Raw genomic sequence first — 22,824 nt, forward strand, 5'->3', positions numbered from 1 at the left:
TCAATCAGGATTACCTCATTTCTACYAACCACGGTCTATCTAATAAGGCTATCTCTCCTACACATTCATTTAGTCTTAAAGCATACGGTGCAAATAAACATAATAYCGATAGAAGTGCAAGAATTAGACCGTAAGAAATGGACTCACAGAGGGGGTTTGGGCAGTCCCAAACTTGGGTTAGGAGGCGATGCAAGGTTGGATTTAATACAAGTATTAGCTCCTACTTCGGGCGGCAAGGACCAGATGCAAAGGAGGGAAGGGAGGGCAGTTCTCCGGTTCGGTAACAACAGCAGGTGGAACATGGTTCCGGACATGATCAAGGCTAGGGAACARCAGCGCAAACAAGGGCAAGAAAACAGCCCCTTGTCGAGTCTTCTGAAATGGACAGCACCGAGCAACAGAAGGATGAACGGTCAGCGCACAGATGACGAGAGCARTGGAGACGGCTTCTGTGCAGCGCTGTTGGAGAAGGTCGGGGAGGACGCTGTCAGCACACAGCTGCGTGAAGGCGCAACAGGTTGCAGATGCGAGCGAAGGCACCTCTGTGCAGCCTCTTGGAGAACAGCCCACACACAGATGGATGAGGACGCAACAGCCAAAATGGCACCGGGAGTTACAGGTCGAATCTAAGGAGAGGTTCAGCTCAGTTCTTGGCAAGGTTTCTTTTCTCCTACTCCCTGTTCCCCCCCCCCTTTTCTTACTTTCTGTCACAACCGGCCCCCAAAAGCAAGAAAAGGGTCCGCCCCTTTTCCAAGAGTGCAAATCCAAAGGTAGGGGTTAAAATCCAAGGGGTTACACTCCTTTACCTCCACCACTAGTACTAAAGTACARCTAGATAAAATTAGGCACGGTAAACACTTATAGGAAAAGGTTAAGAGAATAAAAGGTATTAAATCCTCAAAGTTTAATACATCAAAATACCTAAACAGACAAACATAAGCAAGGAATGKAGACTGAGGGAGGGGAGAAGTTTGAGGGTGTTACAGTCTTAGAATCGGAATTTAATCAAGTTTGACCATTTCTGGTTCCGAAAAGTTAACTTCAGAATTGGACCAACAAATGTACAAAAATACTCTTTTTTGTCATGCTACTAGTTAGTGTACCTGTAGAATGCTGTAAATGTAAATAATTGTGAAGCTTTAGAGTTTTTTGTTGGAAGAGATTTGAAGACATTAAGATGCCATGATTTACATTTTTGGTTTGTTTGGCAGTTGTTGAATTGTTTGGTGCTGAATGGTTAAGTAATCAGAATGATTAAGAGGCTTTCATGGTATATTGCAAAATGAAATATAATTGTTTGGTAATTGTTTATGATGAAATTAGGGCGCTGAATGGTTAAGGGAGGTTCAAAATACAAAATCATTATGAGGGTTTCGAAACCAGTAAGAGACAGACTTTTTTTTGTCAAACAAGATTTACCTCATACTGATTCAGATGCTGCCTTTTAATGGAACTATTAAGAGGTAAACAAATACATTTTGAAGAGATAAAAGTTATTGTTTCAGTTACCACCGATAGATCAAAGATCTTATGATGGTTCAAAATTCAATATGATAAAACCAATCCAACGAAGAATCAAAACTAAGGAATTTATTTTTACGTAATATACGGATTTTGAAAATGGTTAAAATGATTCGAAGATTAATTCAAAACCATTCAGCGCCCTAATTTCATTATAAACAATTACCAAATAATTATATTTTATTTTGCATTATATCATGAGAGCCTCTTAATCATTCTGACCACGTAATCATTCTGCACCAAATCATTCAGCAATTGCCAAACAGCCCCTTAATGCATAAAAAACGGGTTTTAAAAGTTTTTGTCAAATGCTTTATAATATAGTATAGATTATTGTAGCAATTTTATACACGACACACAATTATTTGATTCTATAAGCTTAAGGGTCTGTTTGGCTCATGTTGAAGAATTGAAATTGAAATGTTAACCAGTAATGAGATTTTGGCCTTCCGGATGAATGAGTCCATATATTATAGAAAACCAATCAATTTTTTTATTTTCATTATCACTGATTACTGCTTAATACCTCTAACAAAACAAGGATTAGTCGGGATTTGGCCCGGACACCCTTAAAAAAAAAAAGTTCTTTATTTTTTTTAAAAAGAGTCCATGGTTGGGCTCTTGTTAATTACTTAGATATAGGAAAAGCTTAGTGATTGTTGGATTGTTTAGATTAGGACTTTTCCTTATCTGATTGTGCAACAATCAGTAAATTCCATATTGGTTCTTCTTAAATCAATAACAGAATTTAAAAGTGAAAAATTGTGTGTTTGTATTTATCCCTCCTCCTCTTTACAAACTATTTAGGTGCCGTTTACCAAACGCTTATCCGGGTAAGCGCTTACCAAGTCACTTTACTTTACCGGATGAATATGGCAAGGACTAAAAATCTTACCCGACAAGAGCGAAAGCAATAATCGAGAGACTTACCTGGTAAGTGAAGATGAGGACTCTTACCATGGTTAGCGCTTACTGGGATAAATTGTTGCATATGATGCGTTTTAGTGAATAAAATCTTATCTTGTAAGTAAGCGATAATGTTGAATTTTACCGGTAAGTGCTTATCGGGTAAATGTTTAGGTAAACGGTCCCTTACTCTTGTAGAACCCCTTTGGGACTAATATAAAGAGATTCGTTTGCAAATGTATGTTGAGGATAATTCCTTTTTGGATAGATCATTAAGTGTCTTGAAATTGAGATAAGAGAGCCTCTTGTGCCACACCAGTTTGTCTAAAGAGGCTTTTGATAGAAAGTAGATATTCTCAGTGATAATGAATCCATGTTGATAACATAGATATTTTTCATACGAGTACCGGTTAAGGCAAGTTTTCCATTCTTATCACAAACTGTACACGTTTTTTTAGAGAAGTTCACTGAGAAGTCCTTGTCACAAAACTGACTAACGTTGAGTAGACTGTGCTTCATTCCTTCGACGTAAGAAACTTTTCTCAAGGTGGTTACTCCATTAGTCAGTACACCAAATCCTCTGGTGTATCCTTTTCCACTACCACCAAAGGTCACAGAGGGACCGTTCTCTTCCTTATACTCATTGAACAGCGACTTATTTATGGTCATGTGCTTGGAGCATCCACTGTCTAGATACCATATTCCTTTTAGTCATGAGAGCTACTGGATAATTCAATAGAGGAAGAAGTTTCAGCTGATTCATCCTTAACTTCTTTGATCTTGGCTATAAGACAGAGATAGGTTGTATCTTCTTCATCAATAAGACCTTTACCTTTTCGTTTTGAGTTATTCATCTTTGGGTATTTCTTCTTCAACTTTAGATATTTATCATCTTTTGAGTGCTGAGAGGACGACTTTGAGTCTTCTTGGACCTTCATTTACTTGCAAAGGTTCCTATCTTTTCACAGTTATAGCATATAGTTGTAGCCTTGTCAGTAAGTCTTGATTTAGGCTTACAAGCGATAACAAGAGGATTGTTTCCAGAAAGTTGTTCTTTCTAGAGAATCTTCTTAAGGAACTTGTTAGAAGTTCCAGGGACTCATAAAACTCTGAGAGATTAGTGTCTGTTAAGTCTTCAGAGACAGAGAGTTGTAACTTAGTGATAGTTAGAGTGGGAGAAGAAGAAGGAGAGCTATTTAAGGGAATAGCCTCAGAAGAGATTAAAGCTATAAGAGAGCTTTTGGAATTTTTAGATCTCTGATAAATTTTCTTCTGCTGTCTGGATTATTCATGATTTCACAATATTCCATAGAGAGCATTAAAAGACAAGTTTTGGAGATCTTTACAGACCTTAGACACATTTAATAAGTGTTCCAGGATTCAGGCAAACATTCCGAAAAACTTTGACAGAGTCTTAATGTTAGAATATTCTCTTCCAACAGTCCTAAGATCAATTAATAAACAATTAAACCTTTGATATACTCCAGAAAAAGATTCATTTTTTACCACAAATGAACATCTCGTATTGTCTTACTAGATTTATCTTTCTGGTCTCTCGTATAGTACCTTCATATTAAACGGAAAAAGTGTCCCACATGACTGTGGAGGTTTTGAGGTTCATCACAGAATGATATACCTCATCTGGAAGAGCCTAGCTACGACAGTTCTAGCTTTGGTGTCGATAGCCATCTCCTTCCTGTCTTCATCTATCCATTGGTAGGGTTGCTTTACCACATGCCTTTCTAAAATGGCAAGAGTAGTGGTAGTAGCAGGAACAACTTCGATGGTGATAGATGGAACATAGGCTCCATTTGCAATGTAGTGTGGGATTTCAAGATCCACACCTCAAGGAAAAGAGACATACAACTCTTCTAGAGAATGAAGTTATCTTTGCTTAATCGTGGAGGTTTGGCAAGAAGTCATTTGTCATGATAGTTGTTGTTTGTTGTCATAACTATTGTAGAGAATAGCTAAGAGAGAGGGAAAATAGAGAAATGGAGAAGAAACGTTGCTCTAATACCACTTGTTGATCCCAAAAGAGGTTCCACAAAATATAACAGTTTATAGAAAGGGGGATGAATCCAAACACAAATTTTTACTTTTTATATTCGTTTATTGGTTATAAGAAGAATCAACAGGAATTTACAGATTATTGCAGAATAAGAAAATGAATGATCTTAAACTAAACAATCTATGTTTCGATCTTAGAAACACAGAGAAGAACTCTAAGTATCAAAATGAGAATCACTAAGTTTTCTTGCACAGAAGAGTACGACGAAGAAAAGTAAGAAGACTTTTACAGATATCTTTGGGACAAAGGCTTCCAACTATTTATACCACATACATTTAATGCACCACAAATGGTACAATCTACATAGAAAGAGATGAGTGGAACGCATGTCCTAGTTTATCAGGCAGCGCGCACAATTGGCCATTTGTGAAAAATGTCCTCAGAAAGTTGGTGAGAACGATGGGAGACAATAAAGTAACCCACACTATACCTTGTCAGATTTAGGTGAGGGGTATGTGTTATTGTGCAAGAGAATAAGATAAAACAATCTTGATGCACAACAAATTAATTCAACTGCTGAGGGGGTGTCTTCTCACCTTCTCAATTTTTTGGGACTTCTCATTTGAATCTTTCTATATATACACACACACACACATGTGTATATATATATATATATATACACACATATATAGATGAACGATCAAATGCAAATCACTCTTATCCATCGATTTTATTGTTTAATCTAATGATTTTGTTTCATAAAATTGTTTAATATTATGAAATTGTTTCATATAATACTTTTCTAGATGAAGTTGTTTAATATATTGTTATGAAATTGTTTCATGTAATATTTATGAAATTTTAATGAAATTGTTTCATATATTTCTTTAAAATTAATATAATGAAGATAATAAAAACCATGATTAACACCCTTGATAATAAAACTGATTAATCAACCTCTCATAATTATAAAAAATTATGATTGGTTGAATTTGTACAAATATATATATGGCTAGATGGTGTTGGAATATCACATATGTCTTCATAATGGTTACTCATATTAACAGAGGTATGCAGAAAGCCATCTGATCCAATTTAAACCGATCGACATAATCGGATATCCAGTTGTAATTGGATCGGATCGGATCCAAAATTTCAACATCCAAATCGAATCGGCCGTTCTTGGATGGCAGTCCAACATCCAATAAAACCGAACGGATCCATTCCGATGACCATCCAATTCCCCATTCAATTATGATCCAACTAATATCCAATTAACAACTATAATTATTAACATTTTACAATATTATTTTTGGGTTGATATTTATATACATCGTCTTTTTTAATAACTTAAAAAAATATACGAATAATTAGTTGGTTGAGTATTAGATCAAAAGATTCGACGAATCCAATGGATAACCAATAGTAATATCCAATGGATGGAATCGATCTGAATCAATCATCCATTAGATTTTAATCAGATCGAATGTCCAATACTAATCGGATCAGATCGAATAACAAAATCCAACATTCAATGGATGATTAGATCCACCTAAATCCATTGGATTTCAACTGATCAACCCCTACATAATGATTTGTTTTAGTCTCTGTCACCGTCAATCAACCAACTTCTCTCTCTCCATCAATTGTACCCATCACCACTCTTCTCAATCTTGGGTTGATAACTGTCACCATCAACGGTCCTCAATCACAATTTTTGTATTGCTCTCCAACAACCTCGTTTTCACGGTTTAAACTGCTCCTATTTTTCAAAGTTTTATCCAAAGTTAGATGCATAATTTAGCTGATATTTTGTATAACATCACATCTAATTTTATTAATGATATTACGTATTTTTTATATTGTATAATATTATATGTCATATTCGTAATGATATCACATGTGTTTATATATATATATATATATATATATATATATATATTATATCACATATGACATAGTAATGTTTATTGGGTTGTTAATTATAGATGTTATTCTAGCATAACATGTATGAATGTGGTTTATGTGTTGTTAATCACATATGATTAATTTGTTGTGTACCGCATTAAATGAATCACATGTAGTATGTGACAAATTCTATGTGAAAAAATGATGTAAAAATAATGAAAAAGAAAATCATAAAAGTGTGAAAAAAATATGAAAAATCATTAATTAATTATAATCCAAAAATAAATAAATCTAACTAAAGATATAATGACTATTTTAAAGATTCAAATAATTAATTAGCTAATGTTTAAAAATGCAAATTACTTTCATGCCCTTTTAGCTTAAATTTAGGATATTAATTTTGAATCTCTTCTAATTTGAACTCACTCCTCTCTCTCTCTCTCTCTCTCTGTCTATATATATATATATATATATATGTGTGTGTGTGTATATATAGAGAGAGAGAGGTGGATTATACAACCCTTTACATTTGTACAACCAATACAATCCAATCTTAGTCGTCCATTTAATTTGATTGATATGTGATTTCATAAAAATTTTGATTGTTTCATAATATAAAGTATTGATCATAATAAATGAACTCTATTCTTCTTCCATAAATATTCAAATCATAATAAATAAACTTTCATCATTTCCATAAATATCTCAATTTATTCGGTTGCATTGGTTGTACAAATGTGATGGGTTGTATTTGAAACGAACTATATATATATATATATATATATATATAGAGAGAGAGAGAGAGAGAGAGAGAGAGAGAGGTTGGTTATTATACAACCATTGTCATTTGTGCAACCAATACAACCAAATTTCAACCGTTCATTTCATTTGATTAATATATGATTTTATAGAGGTTTTGATTATTTCCTAATATAAAGTATTAATCATAATTAATGAACCGTATTCATCTTCCATAAATATTTAAATCATAATAAATGAACTCTAATCATTTCCATAAATATTTCAATTTATTRGGTTKCATKGGTTGTACAAATGCRATAGGTTGTATTTGAAATAAACCCTATATATATATATATACTATCTTATAAAACATTTGACTAAAACTCTTAAAAACTCTTAAACTCGTTCATTCTAAACGATTTCATCCCTATTCGATTTCATTTCATATCTGAATTCGTGTAACTAACTGCAGATAAACACAATCAAATACAGGATAAACATCTCATTTTAAATATAAATAATCTAAAATATAATTAGTATAATCATTAAATTCTAACTGAATACGTAATTATTATCTTTATAAAATTTATAATATTAAACCAAAAATAAATTATTTTATTATTAAACTTAAATTAAATTATATATAAAAAATATATTCTATAATATAAAACATTTGACAAAAACTCTTAAAAACAATTTTTTATGCACGAAATATTGTTTATTGATGCATGTTATTTAAAATTTAAGATTACAAGTAAATTATGCATAAGTGCAACTTATTAAAGCTCAATACTTGAATTCATCTAACTAACTACAGATAAACATAATCAAATATTGGATAAATATCTCATTTTAAATATAAAAAATCTAAAACACAATTATGATAATCATTGATAACTAACAGAATTTAATTAAGAAAATTACACCAAAACACAGTAACTTTTAAAAGATTAATTTAATACTGATATAGATATTTTTTTCAAAATTTTATGATATTTTTAAATTTATATTTTATTCAAAAATAAAAATATTATTACTTTCTCAAAACCACATAAAACCAATGTTTACTTAAAATTCAAGATTACAAGTAAATTATGCAAAAGTACAACTTATCAGAGCTCGATTTTTGAATTCGTATAACTAATTGCAGATAAATATAATCAAATAGAGGATAAACATCTTATTTTAAAATATTAAAAATCTAAAATATAATTAGGATAATTATCGAGTTCTAACAAAATAATTAATTATTATCTTTATAAGAAAATTATATTACTAAACCAAATATAAATTTACTCCGTTATTGTACCTAAATTAAATTATAATAAAAAATTTGAATTAAAAAATTACACAAAAAATGAGGAATTTTAAATAGTTAATTTGATACGAATATCAATATATTTTTATTATGCATAAAGTACTGTATATTGATGCATATTACTTAAAATTCAAAATTACAAATAATTATGCATAGGTACAACTTATTAAAGCTCGATGTTTGAATTCGTATAAATAGCTGCGGATAAACATAATCAAATAGAGGATGGACATCTCATTTTAAAATATAAAAAATCTAAAATATAATTAGAATCATTATCGAGTTCCAACAAAATAAATAATTATTATCTTTATAGAAAAATTATATTATTAAACCAAATATAAATTACTTCGTTATTGTACATAAATTAAATTATATAAAAAAATTGAATTAAAAAATTACACAAAAAAATGAGGAATTTCAAATAGTTAATTTGATACTAATATCGATATATTTTTGTCAAATTTTTATGATATCTTCAAACATATATTTTATTCAAAAATAAAAACATCATCACTTTCTCAAAATCACATAAAGCCATATTATAACATCGACTGAGATAAAGAATAAAATGAAATACGATGTATCTCGCTGCATTGCGCGAGTACGCTTCTAGTATATCTATATATATATATATATATATATATATATAGAGAGAGAGAGAGAGAGAGAGACACTTATATATATACCAATGGTTTTCCGTAAGATCCGTAAGACCAATTTATGTTTATTGATCAACTTTATAAGCTAATAATCTAATGGTCTAAAATTGCATGGTGACAATTTTGTGATTATTGAGAAGTCTCGTGACAATTTTGTGATTATGAATGTTCAAATTGTAGATCTAATACAAGGGTTGAGAATTGGTCTTACGAGTCTCACAAAAAACCATTGATCTCACATGATCCCAAGTGTGTATATATATATATATATATATATATATATCTGCGTGCGTGCATGCGTGCGTGCGTGTGTGTGGAGGTTCAACATGAACAAAGTCATAATACATATATGATTAAAAAATGGTTATATCCACCTTTTTGTTAAAAGAAACAAAAATACCCTTATTTTTTAATAGAAAATCGGTGTCGTGCAACAAAAATTGGCACCAAACAGATCATACAAAAGAAAACGAGCATTTTGATTCTTTTTAACTTGACATCCATATTGTTATATATATTTTTTTTATAGTGTTCCATCGTGTTATCGTATTTTGACTTTATTTTCGTCTGAACCCAATACATCCGACAAAATATTCACACACCTCCAAACCTTGGATGCCAGACATATTGTAACTAAAGCATATATTAACAACCTTTTACGGTTAATTCAACTGACAATAAGCCTTGAGTCTTTAGGAATCCTCCTCATAGGTCACTAGTTTGAGTCCTGCAAAACCATTGGGAATTTTCTTGGCTCTTTTACAGTACTCTAGGATTAGTCAACAGTTCGAGTCCCACAAAGTCACTAGAGATTTTCCTAGTTATTCTTCAGGACCTATCGAGTTAGTCGAGATGCACATAAACTGACTCAAACACCAACGGTTAGAAAAAAATGCATATATTTGACAGGAAAAAGTAGAGAACAATGGTATACATTTAGTTCTCCATCATAACATTCACATTTTTACTTTGAAGTATATACCAATAAATACAACCAAAAGGAAAAAGCATATGCAACAGCAAAGGGGAAATGAGGATCATTTACACCAAAATCATTCCAACACAAACAAAAACTCATATCAAAATTGAATCTGGATCCTTCCCAACACAAATACAACCTCCAAATTCATCAATCAAACACCTAATTTTGAAAAGACCCCAAGCTACAAGTAATTATCTAGATCGAAAAAACAGTTCGAACTCATCAATCGAGAACCTGATCTTGATGAACATCCGGACGTAGCAAGTACTAAAATCAATGATAAATACTCGAGAAAAGGAATCACATGAATCATCTTATATCCCTATCAGAGGGATTGGTTTTTTCATAGATGAAATGGGCGTGCTTTTTATTTGAAAAAACTTGGGTTTATGTATAAAGCTCCCCCCAAAGAAAAGCCAACTGAATAAGCCATTTTTTGTATCATTAAACCACTACCAAACAGTCATGTCGAATAAGTTGCGAGTCCTATTAAGCTGCTAACAAACAAGCCCTTCCAAACAGTCCCTAAATGAATCATGGAACAACCTTAATTCCAAGACAAGATACCCATAATGGATTTATCCATCAAACATCCAATGAATTCTTGGAATTTTCTAAGAATACAATGCTGACTAAAATTTTCCAAATAAAGAAAGTCAAGATTGCATGATCACTCCACATTAAAATATGTAAAACTGCATCCCACAGGCAGACATTTATTTTTAAATTTTAAAAAACTTAATATACACCAAGGCAACAGAATGATTACACAGTCAACAAAGGCGAATCAGGTATTATCTATAGAAAATAACCACAACAGGGTTCATAAAGCCATATTAAACTTTGAATGGAGAGTGGAAACTAAAAGATATCTCTCCATCCATATGTACCAAATCACCATGACAATCATATTGAAATTTATTACGCACTCTAGATTGATAAACCTAAAACACAAATGATTTTCCATGGAAATTGCAGGGGATTTGAATATTGCATACTTGGTTTAACCAGACCATCCTCTCTGTGATCCCCCGGAAGGATGAACATTCAGCCTGTCAAGCACCGTGTTGAAATCAACCGTCTGTCCATTCTCCTCTAGCCTCTGAATCACACTTATCACGTGTTCACCCCTGAATCCCATGCTTCCTAACTTATCAATCAGTTCATTGTAAGGATGGCTGCGCATGAATTGAGGTGGAGGACGAGCCATCATACTACTGCCACTGTTTTGTTGTGGATTTGGAGGATAAACAGATTGAGAGAAGTGAGTCGGGTGGCTAGCATGTGGGACCCTTCCCCCTTCGCTATCGTACATCATATAAGTATTCCCTTGAGGCACATTGGAATGCCCACCAGCTACATACCCATCATTCTGTTGACCTCCAAAACCTGGCTTGAGATGCTGAGATGGTTGCTGAGGCGTTCGGCCAGGCCCACCAAATGCATATGTCATTGCTTGGCTAGAGCTAGGCTGGGGAATGCCAGAGTAAGGCATTTGCATCGGCATACTATTTGGGAGGGTTTCAGGAGTGGAAGGGTTAACTTGTTGACTTTGGAGATAAGGAGGGAAAACTTGAGGTGAAGAAGGTCTAACTGCAGGCTGAGGTGGTTGCACCTGCTGAGATACCTGCTGGGCCCATTGCTGCTGATATTGAGGGAGGGAGTGGACTTGAGGCTGTGGTTGTGGCTGAGGCTGACTCACTTGACTGCGTTGGGGTGGTGGGTTCTGGTAATGGGGATCAGATTGCAGATAGTGATTTTGAGTAAGTTGGGTGGGGGCAGGTATATTTGGTAACTGGGATGGAGATAAATAGTATGTTTGTGACTGACTCATTGGCTGGGGAGCCATCTGTGGCTGAGGTGCGGCAGGCTGCGGGGCAGGGAGTGGGGCAACTTGATGAGGAAGAGCAAGAGCTAATTGCTGACCATGCCCTTCGGCTGCATTGTCATTCCTTTTGGTATCAGAAGGAACCGGAGATGTTTCCCCACTTTTCTGAGAGTCATGACCAGCAGAAGACTCTTTCTGTGCAAGTTGAAGCTTAGCTAGTTCCTTTTGGGTATCAGCAAGTTCCTGCTTGTCTCGTATGATCTGTACAGATCTATGAACCTGCAACAGCAATCATATATGATAAGAAACTCGATCAAACTCACTTCAGGAATGAAGGGTAAAAAAATGTTGCATGGACCATCTTGCAACTCACCTCTTGAAGATGCTTCTCAAGAAACTTAAGTTTTGCTTCAGATTCTCCATGATCACGTGCCAGATCAGAACGCATCTCTCCAATTGATTTATCAACATTATAGCAATATAATTCCAACTGTGAGAGACGTGAACTAAGACCCTCAAGAAAGCGCATAAGATTGTCAGAATGTTTCTTCATGGATCTCTCAACAGCAGCTATGACCACATCTTGGTTACCAGAATCATCTGGCGGACTATATGAGGAAGCAGGGAATACAGATGGTCTACTCATCCTGCTTTTGTGGAATTCCTGTCCATTAAAAAAACAGCATTTAATACCACAAATGCCCCTATTATTCTATAACAAGCTCCAACATAAAAGATATAGTAGCAATCGCAGCACAATTATGAAATAGAAACAAGGGAATCATGCAAGTATTCATATATATCAAAATCAGCCAACACAAAAGGACAATTGAATTCTTTCAACAAGTAAAAATCTAATGAGTACTTGCTTCAAAAAGGATACTTGAAAATATTTCAGATCTATTTACAATATGCTGAAGAACAATCAACAAACAATTGCAGTCGCACCAACAAACAAGAGAAAACTTGTTGCCCCATAATACGAGATGCATTCTATTTTGGCATTATCACTTGATGTGTGATGATTATAATTTTTTTACCAACATAATTTTCTATAAATCTCTACCTATGGCTTGATTTCATGTATAATACAGTATGTTCTTTCGATAGTCTACCACCCCTAATAATATATTATATTACATTATTACTGAATCATATGCGTATTATAGTTTCATATATTCTTACTTTTGAGATACATAAAAACCTTCTATTAAAATATATAAAAAAAAAGACTTAAGATAAAAAGCAGAGAGATCTTTATGAAAGAAAATAATAGGAATTCGAGGCTAGCTCTTCCAAGATGCCTAATTCAATCCTAACCTGTCTTTGATAAATATTATGCATAGGAAACAATATATATATATATATATATATATATAAATTTCCTGTTACAAAAGTAACTACTTATGGAAATACTAATGTTGTTCTCTATGAGTAAATAATAGACGCATGTCTTGAATAGACCAATGGGGTTTAGGCCCATGCATCTGCGTATCATTATTCCTCTTCCATAGAGATACATCGTCCTAAAATTAAAAATTAGGAAACCACTGCTGAAAGTGTTCAAACGGTGGTCAACAAAGCATATCAGATCCACATATTACCTTCTAAAAATGCAATTATTGCAGTTACACCAACAAACAAGAGAAAATTTGACCTTCCATTGCCACAACCTATTGAAAATTTCAATTGTAGTGACCATGTTAGAACACACATGCATCCATCTAATATTGGTTTAAAACCAGGTACCAACAGGGACATCTACACACATGATCAAATACTTTACCTCAAATACAGTTTTTACTGCCATTGTAGTACCAAAGTGTCTGATTTGTTTAGCACTGCTTTGTCCAATCTTCCATTTTTTCTAAACCTAAAACTAGTTCTTACATCGACTTTTAGCATAACTTAAGAACAAGAATGGTGACATGATGTAGAAGAGTGAACAGCAGGGACAAAAAGGCCAGGTATACTGGATTATATTATTCTGCCAAGAAGCATTTAAATCTTCGACAACCAATCATTAAATCTGAAAGGCTAACCAAATATAATATTAAGATACAGGTTGTAAAGTTAAAACCAATAAATCCCATGGATACGGACACATAAAATGGCTAGCACAAGCTCAAGCAGATTGAATATTACCATAGTAAGCAACAAAACACAACACCTACTTTAAGTCTAACCCTCATGAATATGCTTCTGCGACTTCCACAACCATAAATAATCTAAACCACATAACCAAAAATTACAACAGAAGTATAAATGCTCTTGCTTTCACAACATCAGCCCTGCTTTGCAAGTTTCACCTGCGTATAAAAGGTAAAATTCTCTCTAATTGAATAAACAATCCAAGCCCTTTCTAAAGTCCGGTACCACGATACGCTAATGATCATAAGACACAAACTACCCAAAAATACTGCTTTAGAAGTCGTAGTTGCGCAATAGATGCATATATATCATTGCAGGTCACCCACCTTAAGAATAAAAAACGAAAACCCTTTTTTCTAAATCCCATATTTGCTATCATAAAATGCAAACCGCGCATAAAGCAATTGAAATAAAAAAAAGATCCCCAAACATAAATTAAAAAAAAAAAAAAAAACCCTAGAAAGCAAAAACAGGTAAATAAACTACGAGTTAGAGAGATTAAGAGACAAAAAGAAGAATACTTTAGAGGAATTAGTGCCGATCGCTGAATCAGAGTGATTTCCGTTGGAATTGTCTTGATTTGTGTAATCTTCGTAAGAGCAAAGAATATCGTCGGATGCAAAATCAAATCCTTTCGACGATCCAGAATCCATGAAGCAAAACAAAATCAAGTGAAAGACACAAAAAGGGAGCGAGCTATTTGGAAGAACCCGAGTAAAAAGCTTTAGGGTTTGTAGATCGCAGGGGAAAAGAAACGATTAGGGTTTGAAGAGAGAAGAGAGGAGATAATATAAAGTAATTCCAGAATTGTCTTCGGAAGAGAAAGGGGGGGTTCGTGGCGTGAGATTTGGAGAAACGTTTTTTATTAGGGTTGACTTGTTGACCTTCAACTTTGGATTTTTCACGGGAACCTGAACGAAATAATTGAGAAGCTGCTTTTTAAAACTAATTATAAAGTATTTGATAAAAAAACTAAAAATTATTTTTTATGTATAAAGTATTGTATATTGATGTATATTACTTAAAATTTAAAATTATAAGTCAATTATGTATAAATACAATTTATTAAAGTTTCATGTTTGAATTCATGGAACTAACTGCGAATAAATATAATCAAATAGATGATAAACATCTTATTTTAAAATATAAAAAATCTAAAATATAAATAGGATAATTATCGAGTTCTAACAAAATAATTAATTATTATCTTTATAAGAAAATTATATTATTACACTAAATATAAATTACTTTGTTATTGAACCTAAATTAATTTATAATAAAAATTGAATTAAAAAATTACACAAAAATTAAGAATTTTAAATAGTTAATTTGATACTAATATCGATATATTTTTGTCAAATTTTTATGATATCTTCAAATTTATATTTTATTCAAAAATAAAAACACCATCGCTTTTTCAAAATCACATAAAACCATACTATAACATCGACTGAGATAAAGAATAAAATAAAATATTTAAAATCAAAATGTATCTCGTTGCATTGTGCGAGTACCCTTCTAGTACAAATAAAATTTATGTATAATCTACTCCCATGAAAATTATAATAATTTGGGTCTTTGATTTGTAAAATAGCATGATCTAAATAGGCGATGCAACGGACGGGGATGAGGCGGGTTTTGTAATCCCCGGCCTCGGCCTTGGTTTTTAGTAACAGCCCTCGGTCCTCGTTCAAACCCCATTAAGAATATCTGTTATTTTGAGTCTACCTGGGATCCCGGGTCCCGAGACCCGTTTTAGCGGGGAATCTCGTCCCTGTTCAGGTCGGGTGAGCCGGGTTCCCCACCGGGTTGGGGCAAATCACCATCCTTAGATGTAAATGTTTTTATAAACTGATAAATGTAAAAGCAATGTGATTTTTCATACCAAAAATCGAATATTCGTGAAGAACCTCGATCAGGTTTTGTATGTCTAATCCCACGACTTCTCTCATAACTTAACCAACCTTCCCAGTCTTTTTCCTCACTTTGCCATTTTTAACCAATCTAACTTTACAAACTCTCTCAACTACGAGTTCTAGCCACGGTGGTTGACAAACCCTTTGACGCATCCATTTGCTGATTTGATTTGGGTTTTGTTGTTTTTCGCTTTTGGTCTAGGGTTTGAAATGTTTTACACCAGGTGGTTTTGGTATTGAAATCTGTTGTAGGTGCTGCTAATTCATTAAGCATTTGATGCAACGAAAATACTACTTAGGGGTGTTTGGTTGTCAATATTAAGCAGTAATTAATAAAATTGAAAATAAAATACAGTATTTAGTTTTATACTTGTTGGAAAAGTTTCCACTTCTAAATCAGCTTGCTAGAAGTAGTATTTGAAAGTAAGAGACTTAACGATACTTATCACAAAATATAATATTACTTAAATAACAAAAGATCACAACTAGAAATTAAATAGCAAGTAATTAAATTACAAGTTGCAAAAATGCAACAACTTTAGTATTATATTTAAATTAACAAAAGGCGAAAGAAACTTAGGGTCCAAGACTATCACTGAAAAGTCCTAATTTACACAAGCCCAAGACAAAACAAGCCGAAAGGTTCAGCCCGAAAGTCTTCAAGCCCAAGGACAGCTCCTATAGCTGGAGATGGCCAAATGGGTTCAGTCTGGCCTGGGATCAACTTGGGATTGGCCTGGTCTGGGATCGATTGGTTGGGATCGGCGCTCCGGAACCGGTTATGATATTCCACCATGTGATAACCGGGTATTCGGTTATTAAGTTTGGGGTTATTTTTCAAATAATGGTGGTAAGTTGAGGGGTTAAAATTGTATACGTGCGTAACTCTTTTTAAATCGCCACCGCCTCATTATTTGTTTATGAGTATTATGAGATAATTGTTTTATCTCATTGGGATGGGGTGAAAAAGAAATCAAGTGTTTACAGTGTGTGTTTTTTGGGGTCGAGGAAATAGAAACTTTTCCGAGGAAGCAAATAGAAGCTGAGTTCTGTGAATCTTTGTTCTAGATATTTGTTGTGATTTTTATCTTCGTATTTTCATCTCTTGTGATCATAAGGTGATTTTATTCGTCTTATTTGGTTGAAATTGGAACCGTAGAGTTCCTTACATGGGGATGATATAATATTGGTTTTGATGTTATGATTAGCATAATTGTGGTATTTGGTTATGTTTATATCAAGTAAATCGAATAAGGGTGACATATAAAGGAGAAGTGTATTTTCTTATATCTTATCTTTTTATTTTCCAACAGTTTTAGTTTAGACGGACCAGAGGTTCTAGTCATCCAGAGGACCTTTGATTGGTCATGCATCCTTGGTTTTAGTTTAGACGGACCAGAGGTTCTGGTATTCCCTATGTATATATGTGTGTATATATATGTATGATTATTTGATTTGTTAAATCTTGTTGTTTAATTATCTTGTTAGCATTTGAATTGTTTTATGTTTATCTTAATTATAAATCATATATTATAATTTGTTGTATATATTTTGGAAGTCCCACTTCCACCCCTCATTGTTATATTTTGGCCTATGCCAAAATTACTTATTAAAATCTTATAACATTCAATATTTAACTTTTAATTGTCAATAGTTTTGTTTATAAAATAAACAAGTGAGTAACTCTTTCCTTCGTCCTATTTTTATTTTTTTTTCATTGAATTTTATTTTGACGTAAGGTTTTAACGAGGCAACGATAGTGCACCATCACTCTTTTGACTTGGCACAAGGAGGAGTGTTGAAGAACAAATGTGTCATCGTCAAATGGATATGACGATAGAGATATATAGAGATAGAGATAGACATACTGGAGTTAGCTTAGAATTATATATCTCATGGTTATCTTTTTGTAACCCCTTCTTATTTAAAAGACGTATGATTAATAACAATTAACAGTTTTTCGATTTTCTATATCGATTGTTTTACTACAGTTTTTTCATCCTATAAGCTAATATTGGTAACGGTGAAAAATCTTTGGTATTTTGACCATATTCTTTATAGAGATAAACAAAGAATATTAATGTAAACCTAATTTGATTTCAATGTTAAAAGTTGTTGGCCAATCATAAGGGTGGTGCATGATTGGTATGAGCTTAACTTCAAAGGTCAAAAATAGCAGGAGGTCTCAGGTTCAAATCCAAGAGGAATAAAAATCCCCTTGTGGCCACGAAGGTTCAAATGCGGTGACTCCGGACTATCTACAAAGCAGGTGGTCGCCCTGAGATTAGTCAGCTCTCATAACGGGTTGGATATCCAGGTTAATAAATAAAAAAAAGTTGTTGGCCTAATATGTTCTTTGTTTTTTGTGTTCTTTTTTAATTTTGTGTTATCCCATTTCTACTTTTTTTTCTTTACTTGATTGAAGACACTGAGGGGTCATTTACAAAAACGCTTATCCGATAATTGCTTACCGGTAATTTTTCTTACCGATGAACATGACAAGAGTCAAAAATCTTACCCGGTAAAAACAATGATAAAGATGGAGAGTTCTTACTCGGTAAGTGGGAGTGACGACTCTGGTAAAAGTGTTTACCGAGTAAATTGTTGCATACGATATCATTTTGATGTACTACAATCTTACCCGGTAAAATAAATTATAGTGTTAACTCTTAACGTAAGCGCTTACCGTGTAAGCATTTAGGTAAACGGCTCATGAATTAGAGCTTTGTTTTAAATATGAGTTGAATTGAAGCTACTGACTTGCCACTTTAGCAAGGTTTTATGTCTTAAAAGAAGACGAGATGGGCATATTCTTTGCATATGTGTTTCCGGAGTTAAATTTATCATCTCTAACAGTGATTCCAATTTACATGACTGGTAGTACTGTAGATGTTAAGGTTTGCTCAGGAGCCTAATCCGGTGCAACATGGATGGTTGTTCCAGAAGAGGTTTCTGTTGTTGTAACAAATGCAACATATAACGAAAGCAGAGGCTAAGGTGTGCGTTAACGAGGATTGAAAAGCTGAAGGGTGTGGTTGCTTGGAATGTTCATGGTTCATATGAATTTAGAACTAATTTCTATTCAAATCTCATGTTTGGTTTGAAGGATTTCTTGGATTTGAAATCAATGAAATCCCATAAATATAGGATAATGAAATCTCATGGGAGTGATTGGTATTTCATAGGATTTCTATATGGGAACGTTTTAAAATATTTAAAAAACATTTGTTTTATATAATCAAATAATAAAAAAATTAATTATTTTTATAATTATTTATAATTTGTTTTTTATAAATTATTTATAGATAATGGAATTCAATTCCATTTCAAATCCTACAAACCAGACACACCAAAATTGCAAAACCCTTCCAAGTTCTGGTTTAGATATTTAATCACGTACTAGATGGATAACACTGATATATTTTATCTCTTCTTCTAATCTGAATGTTAAATTTTGATATTATTATTTCATTGAATAATAAATAGAAAACAAAGAAGATGCCTTTTTATAGCAACTTATACGGTTGACTAATTTTAGATGACCCATTTTTGGAAAATAATTCGTCAAACTCTTTCTACAAAAAGAGCGATATGGTTGTGAGTAGTGATGGCCAAAAACAGTTCTCGGGCCTGACCGGTACTTACCGGTCCAGGGCCTCAACAAATCCGGCCATAACTGGTCCGGTCAAAAAAGGTGAGCCCGGTTAAGCTTTATTGTAACCAATTACGGGTCGCCGGTCCCGGTCATTAAAAAATAATATATTTTTTTTTATTTTTTTTAATGATATATATTTTTAATACATTATAAAATTTAAAATTAGGTCATTCAAATACACTTTAAAAATGCGTTTTATTATAATTAAAATTACATTGTCTTACAAAATATAGCAAGAAACCGATAATTGTGAACGTTTTTTTTTGTGTGTTTTGCGAATCGAGAACTTGGTATATAAACCTCTCAACCAAGACACTTATATATAGTGTTTAGAAAACAAAAAAATACAAAAAAAGGGTCATAAACGGCTAATTTTTTGAAAAATAACAGCTACATTTAAAAAAAACAGCTAAGTTTTTGAAAAACCGGACCGGGTCAGGCCGGTCCCGTGAAACACCCCAAATCCATAACCGGTCTCAGATTTCGGTCCTATAACTGGTCCCAGGCCGGGCCGGTCCTTCGCCTGTCCTGGTTTCGGTCCTCTGACGGTCCCGGGCCGGGTCGGGCCGGTTTGGCCATCACTAGTTGTGAGGCATGACTTTGAGTTATAGCAAATTAGTACCGATGTATCTCAAACTTTTCATAACAATAAACGATTATTAATACATGCAAATTAACCAATTAAGAAAATATATTCGTTGTTTTACATTGTATTGCATTAATCGTTAACCGATGAATTACATTATATCTTTACTCGATTACGTACTTTCTTAAAAAAATAATCACTACACACTAGTTTTTCAGTGATAAGAAGACAGAGATTGATTTGTGTCTGAACCAGAACCACCAAATTTCCAAACCCTAAGGAGTAGGTGCACCACCATACCCGTAACAAACCCTAAGGCCGCACTCGACCCAACTAATGAAACCGCGGTGCAAACCAACACAACAAATGAGTCCTCCTTCGACTTCATATCCCTAGCACACATGGCTAGTTCGATACCCGCAAACAACAACAAGACCCCTAAAACCCCAACCGGAAACACGCTCAAAATCTTAACGATTGAGCTACCTAATAACAAACCCAATACGAGTTTGGTTGCACCGAGTAGGGCCACACACCCACCACTTCTTCCTCCGAACTTGTATTGACCGGCCAGCCCACCGGCCCCATGACAACAAGGCATTGCACCGAACCAACATCCGGTTAGGTTCATCAACCCGACGGTCACGGAAACCGAGGTCGCCGTTACCGTCTTTTCCGGGAAAAGATCGATCGATAATTTGCAGACGGCGATAACGGAGTTAAGAATTGACAAGGGCAGTTGTGGAATTGTGCCTTTGAGAAACCCTTGTTTCCAAGCATTTTTGGAAATCCTCATCACTTGTATTGAAGATGGTCCAAATTTGAACCCTTTGATCACTTTTGGCTCTCTTATAAATGCCAAAATTACCCCTAACAAGAACACGATAAATGCCGACGGTAGATACGCGACGATTCTTCTCCAATCTCTTCGTCTATTATCGCCATCTTCTCCCCGATCACGATCGTTCTCATCTTCATCTTCATCTTCACCTTCATCACCTGCACCACTAACGATCGTAATGAAACAAACGCAAATAATTGCCAACACCAATCCATCGAGTCCTAACCAATGCCGATTCCCCTTCGATTTTGACTTTGAAAAGTCTTGCACTTTCCGTATATACTTAACGGCGGTCATGGCAAACGATAGACCTTGTGCTAATTGAATTCCTCTAACAACCGGCAACGGAATGAGCCTATAAGCAATCCGCATAAGTCCGGTGACACCCAATAGAAATAATACGACACCGGTGCAAATTCCGGCAGCCATGGTCTCTGGAATCCCGAAATCGGGATCGGAAATAGCCGTTGCAGCAATCGATTTCATGGGTTGGACCGGCATCGGGACACCGTAGATAAGGCCTGTTACGATATTGTAAACACCCGTAAAAATCAATGTAGTACCCAAGTTAAGGTCACTAGCAAGTGTCAACGCCAAGACGATTGGTATATATGTCCCTAAATCGCCCATCGCACCATTCAGCTCCGCCCATTTTGACCGGAAAACAAAATTGTCTTTCAACTTTGTGGCCATTGCGGTGGTGATGGTGGTGGTTTGCGGTGGGGTTTGGTGGTTATGGGAGTCCATGGTGGTGTTAGTGGTGGTAGTGAGGAGAGTTATGAGCCATTTAAATAGAGAGATGCTGTCAGTGTAAAGGGGAATAAATGATGCGTAATGTGATGTGAGACATCTCATAGTCAACTACTATAAATATATTCTTTTAAGGGTGAACCAGTGAAGGTAGGTATTAACCGGTGAAGTTAAAGATAATCTGAAACCTTAGGTTATTTTTAATCTTATGTCGATCTATGAATTAAAGGGAATTGATGGGATGCACCTCATTACTGTTGACATAAGATTGATTCAAAAGTGGAGATCTCTTCTTACGCTTCTCATTATAACTTTCATTCCCACCGAAACCCACCCTTATATAAATATACATATATTTATATATGTATGTATGTATGTATGTATGTATGTAAAAGAGGTTCAAATGAGAACATCTCCATTTTACGAGAACACAAGAACATCCTTATCACATGTGATAATACGTGTAAAGGGACCTTGTGATGTGCAGACAATGCGTTCTACGACTTAGGACGCGCCAAAGGTTGTCTGTATCTATGATTTAGCATAATATATGATGGTCTTGATAGATTATAGTATCATATCAACAACACCCTTATCACATGTGATAATACTTGTGAAGAGGCTTAGTGGTGTAAGGGCGACTTGACCCGCAACCAAGATCGCAATGAAAATTGTCCGTGTCTCTGATTTAGTATCACATGTGATGGAATAATAGTATCACATGTGATTGTCTATAGTAAAAAGAGTTCATGTGTTCTCGTAAAATAAAGGTGTTCTCATTAGAAACTCTTCCCTATGTATGTATGTATGTATGTATGTATGTATGTATGTATGTATGTATGTATGTATGTATGTATGTATGTATGTATGTATATGTATAAGTATGTATATATGAAAAAGGTTTGATAAACCAAACCTTGTGTCAGTGGACTTCTTTTAAACCAAACTTTACGGTTTAACTATTTTTCAAACCATATTATACAGACAAGTTGCTAAAAATTGTATCGTTTTGTCCGGTTCGACCGATTTCATGATCATATGGTTTATT

The 22,824-nt window shown here is 34.1% G+C and overlaps 2 protein-coding genes across 4 annotated transcripts; both read right to left on the reverse strand.

Moving 5' to 3' along the window:
* Positions 1-10,764: 10,764 nt before the first annotated feature.
* Positions 10,765-14,804, reverse strand: LOC112523251 (bromodomain-containing protein 4). Of its 3 annotated transcripts, none has more exons than XM_025132773.1 (4): positions 13,664-14,706; positions 13,482-13,550; positions 12,251-12,541; positions 10,765-12,156 (listed from the first exon to the last, which is right to left on the reverse strand). In XM_025132773.1, exons 3-4 carry the CDS (start codon positions 12,521-12,523, stop codon positions 11,053-11,055), a joined length of 1,377 nt encoding a protein of 458 aa, XP_024988541.1. In that variant the 5' UTR covers positions 12,524-12,541; positions 13,482-13,550; positions 13,664-14,706; the 3' UTR covers positions 10,765-11,052. The 3 variants fall into 3 exon arrangements, with proteins under 3 accessions (XP_024988541.1, XP_024988542.1, XP_024988540.1); XM_025132774.1 differs by having other exon boundaries at positions 14,550-14,635; XM_025132772.1 differs by lacking the exon at positions 13,482-13,550 and having other exon boundaries at positions 14,550-14,804.
* A 5,495-nt stretch (positions 14,805-20,299) lies between these two features.
* On the reverse strand, positions 20,300-21,734 carry LOC112523456 (molybdate transporter 1). The gene has a single exon (XM_025133072.1). It carries the CDS (start codon positions 21,717-21,719, stop codon positions 20,400-20,402), a length of 1,320 nt encoding a protein of 439 aa, XP_024988840.1. The 5' UTR covers positions 21,720-21,734; the 3' UTR covers positions 20,300-20,399.
* Between the last annotated feature and the right edge of the window lie 1,090 nt (positions 21,735-22,824).

This window comes from Cynara cardunculus, assembly GCF_001531365.2.
Source record: "Cynara cardunculus var. scolymus isolate 2C chromosome LG 12, CcrdV1, whole genome shotgun sequence".
Classification (NCBI taxonomy): Eukaryota; Viridiplantae; Streptophyta; class Magnoliopsida; order Asterales; family Asteraceae; genus Cynara; species Cynara cardunculus.

Excerpts from the sequence above, each read along its gene's own strand:
- LOC112523251 (XM_025132772.1), bottom strand. The coding sequence starts at position 14,681 with ATGGATTCTGGATCGTCGAAAGGATTTGATTTTGCATCCGACGATATT. Across the intron at positions 12,542-14,549 it reads TCGGCACTAATTCCTCTAAA|GAATTCCACAAAAGCAGGAT; the intron begins GTATTCTTCTTT and ends TTTAATGGACAG. Across the intron at positions 12,157-12,250 it reads TTGAGAAGCATCTTCAAGAG|GTTCATAGATCTGTACAGAT; the intron begins GTGAGTTGCAAG and ends TTGCTGTTGCAG.
- LOC112523456 (XM_025133072.1), bottom strand. The coding sequence starts at position 21,719 with ATGGCCACAAAGTTGAAAGACAATTTTGTTTTCCGGTCAAAATGGGCG.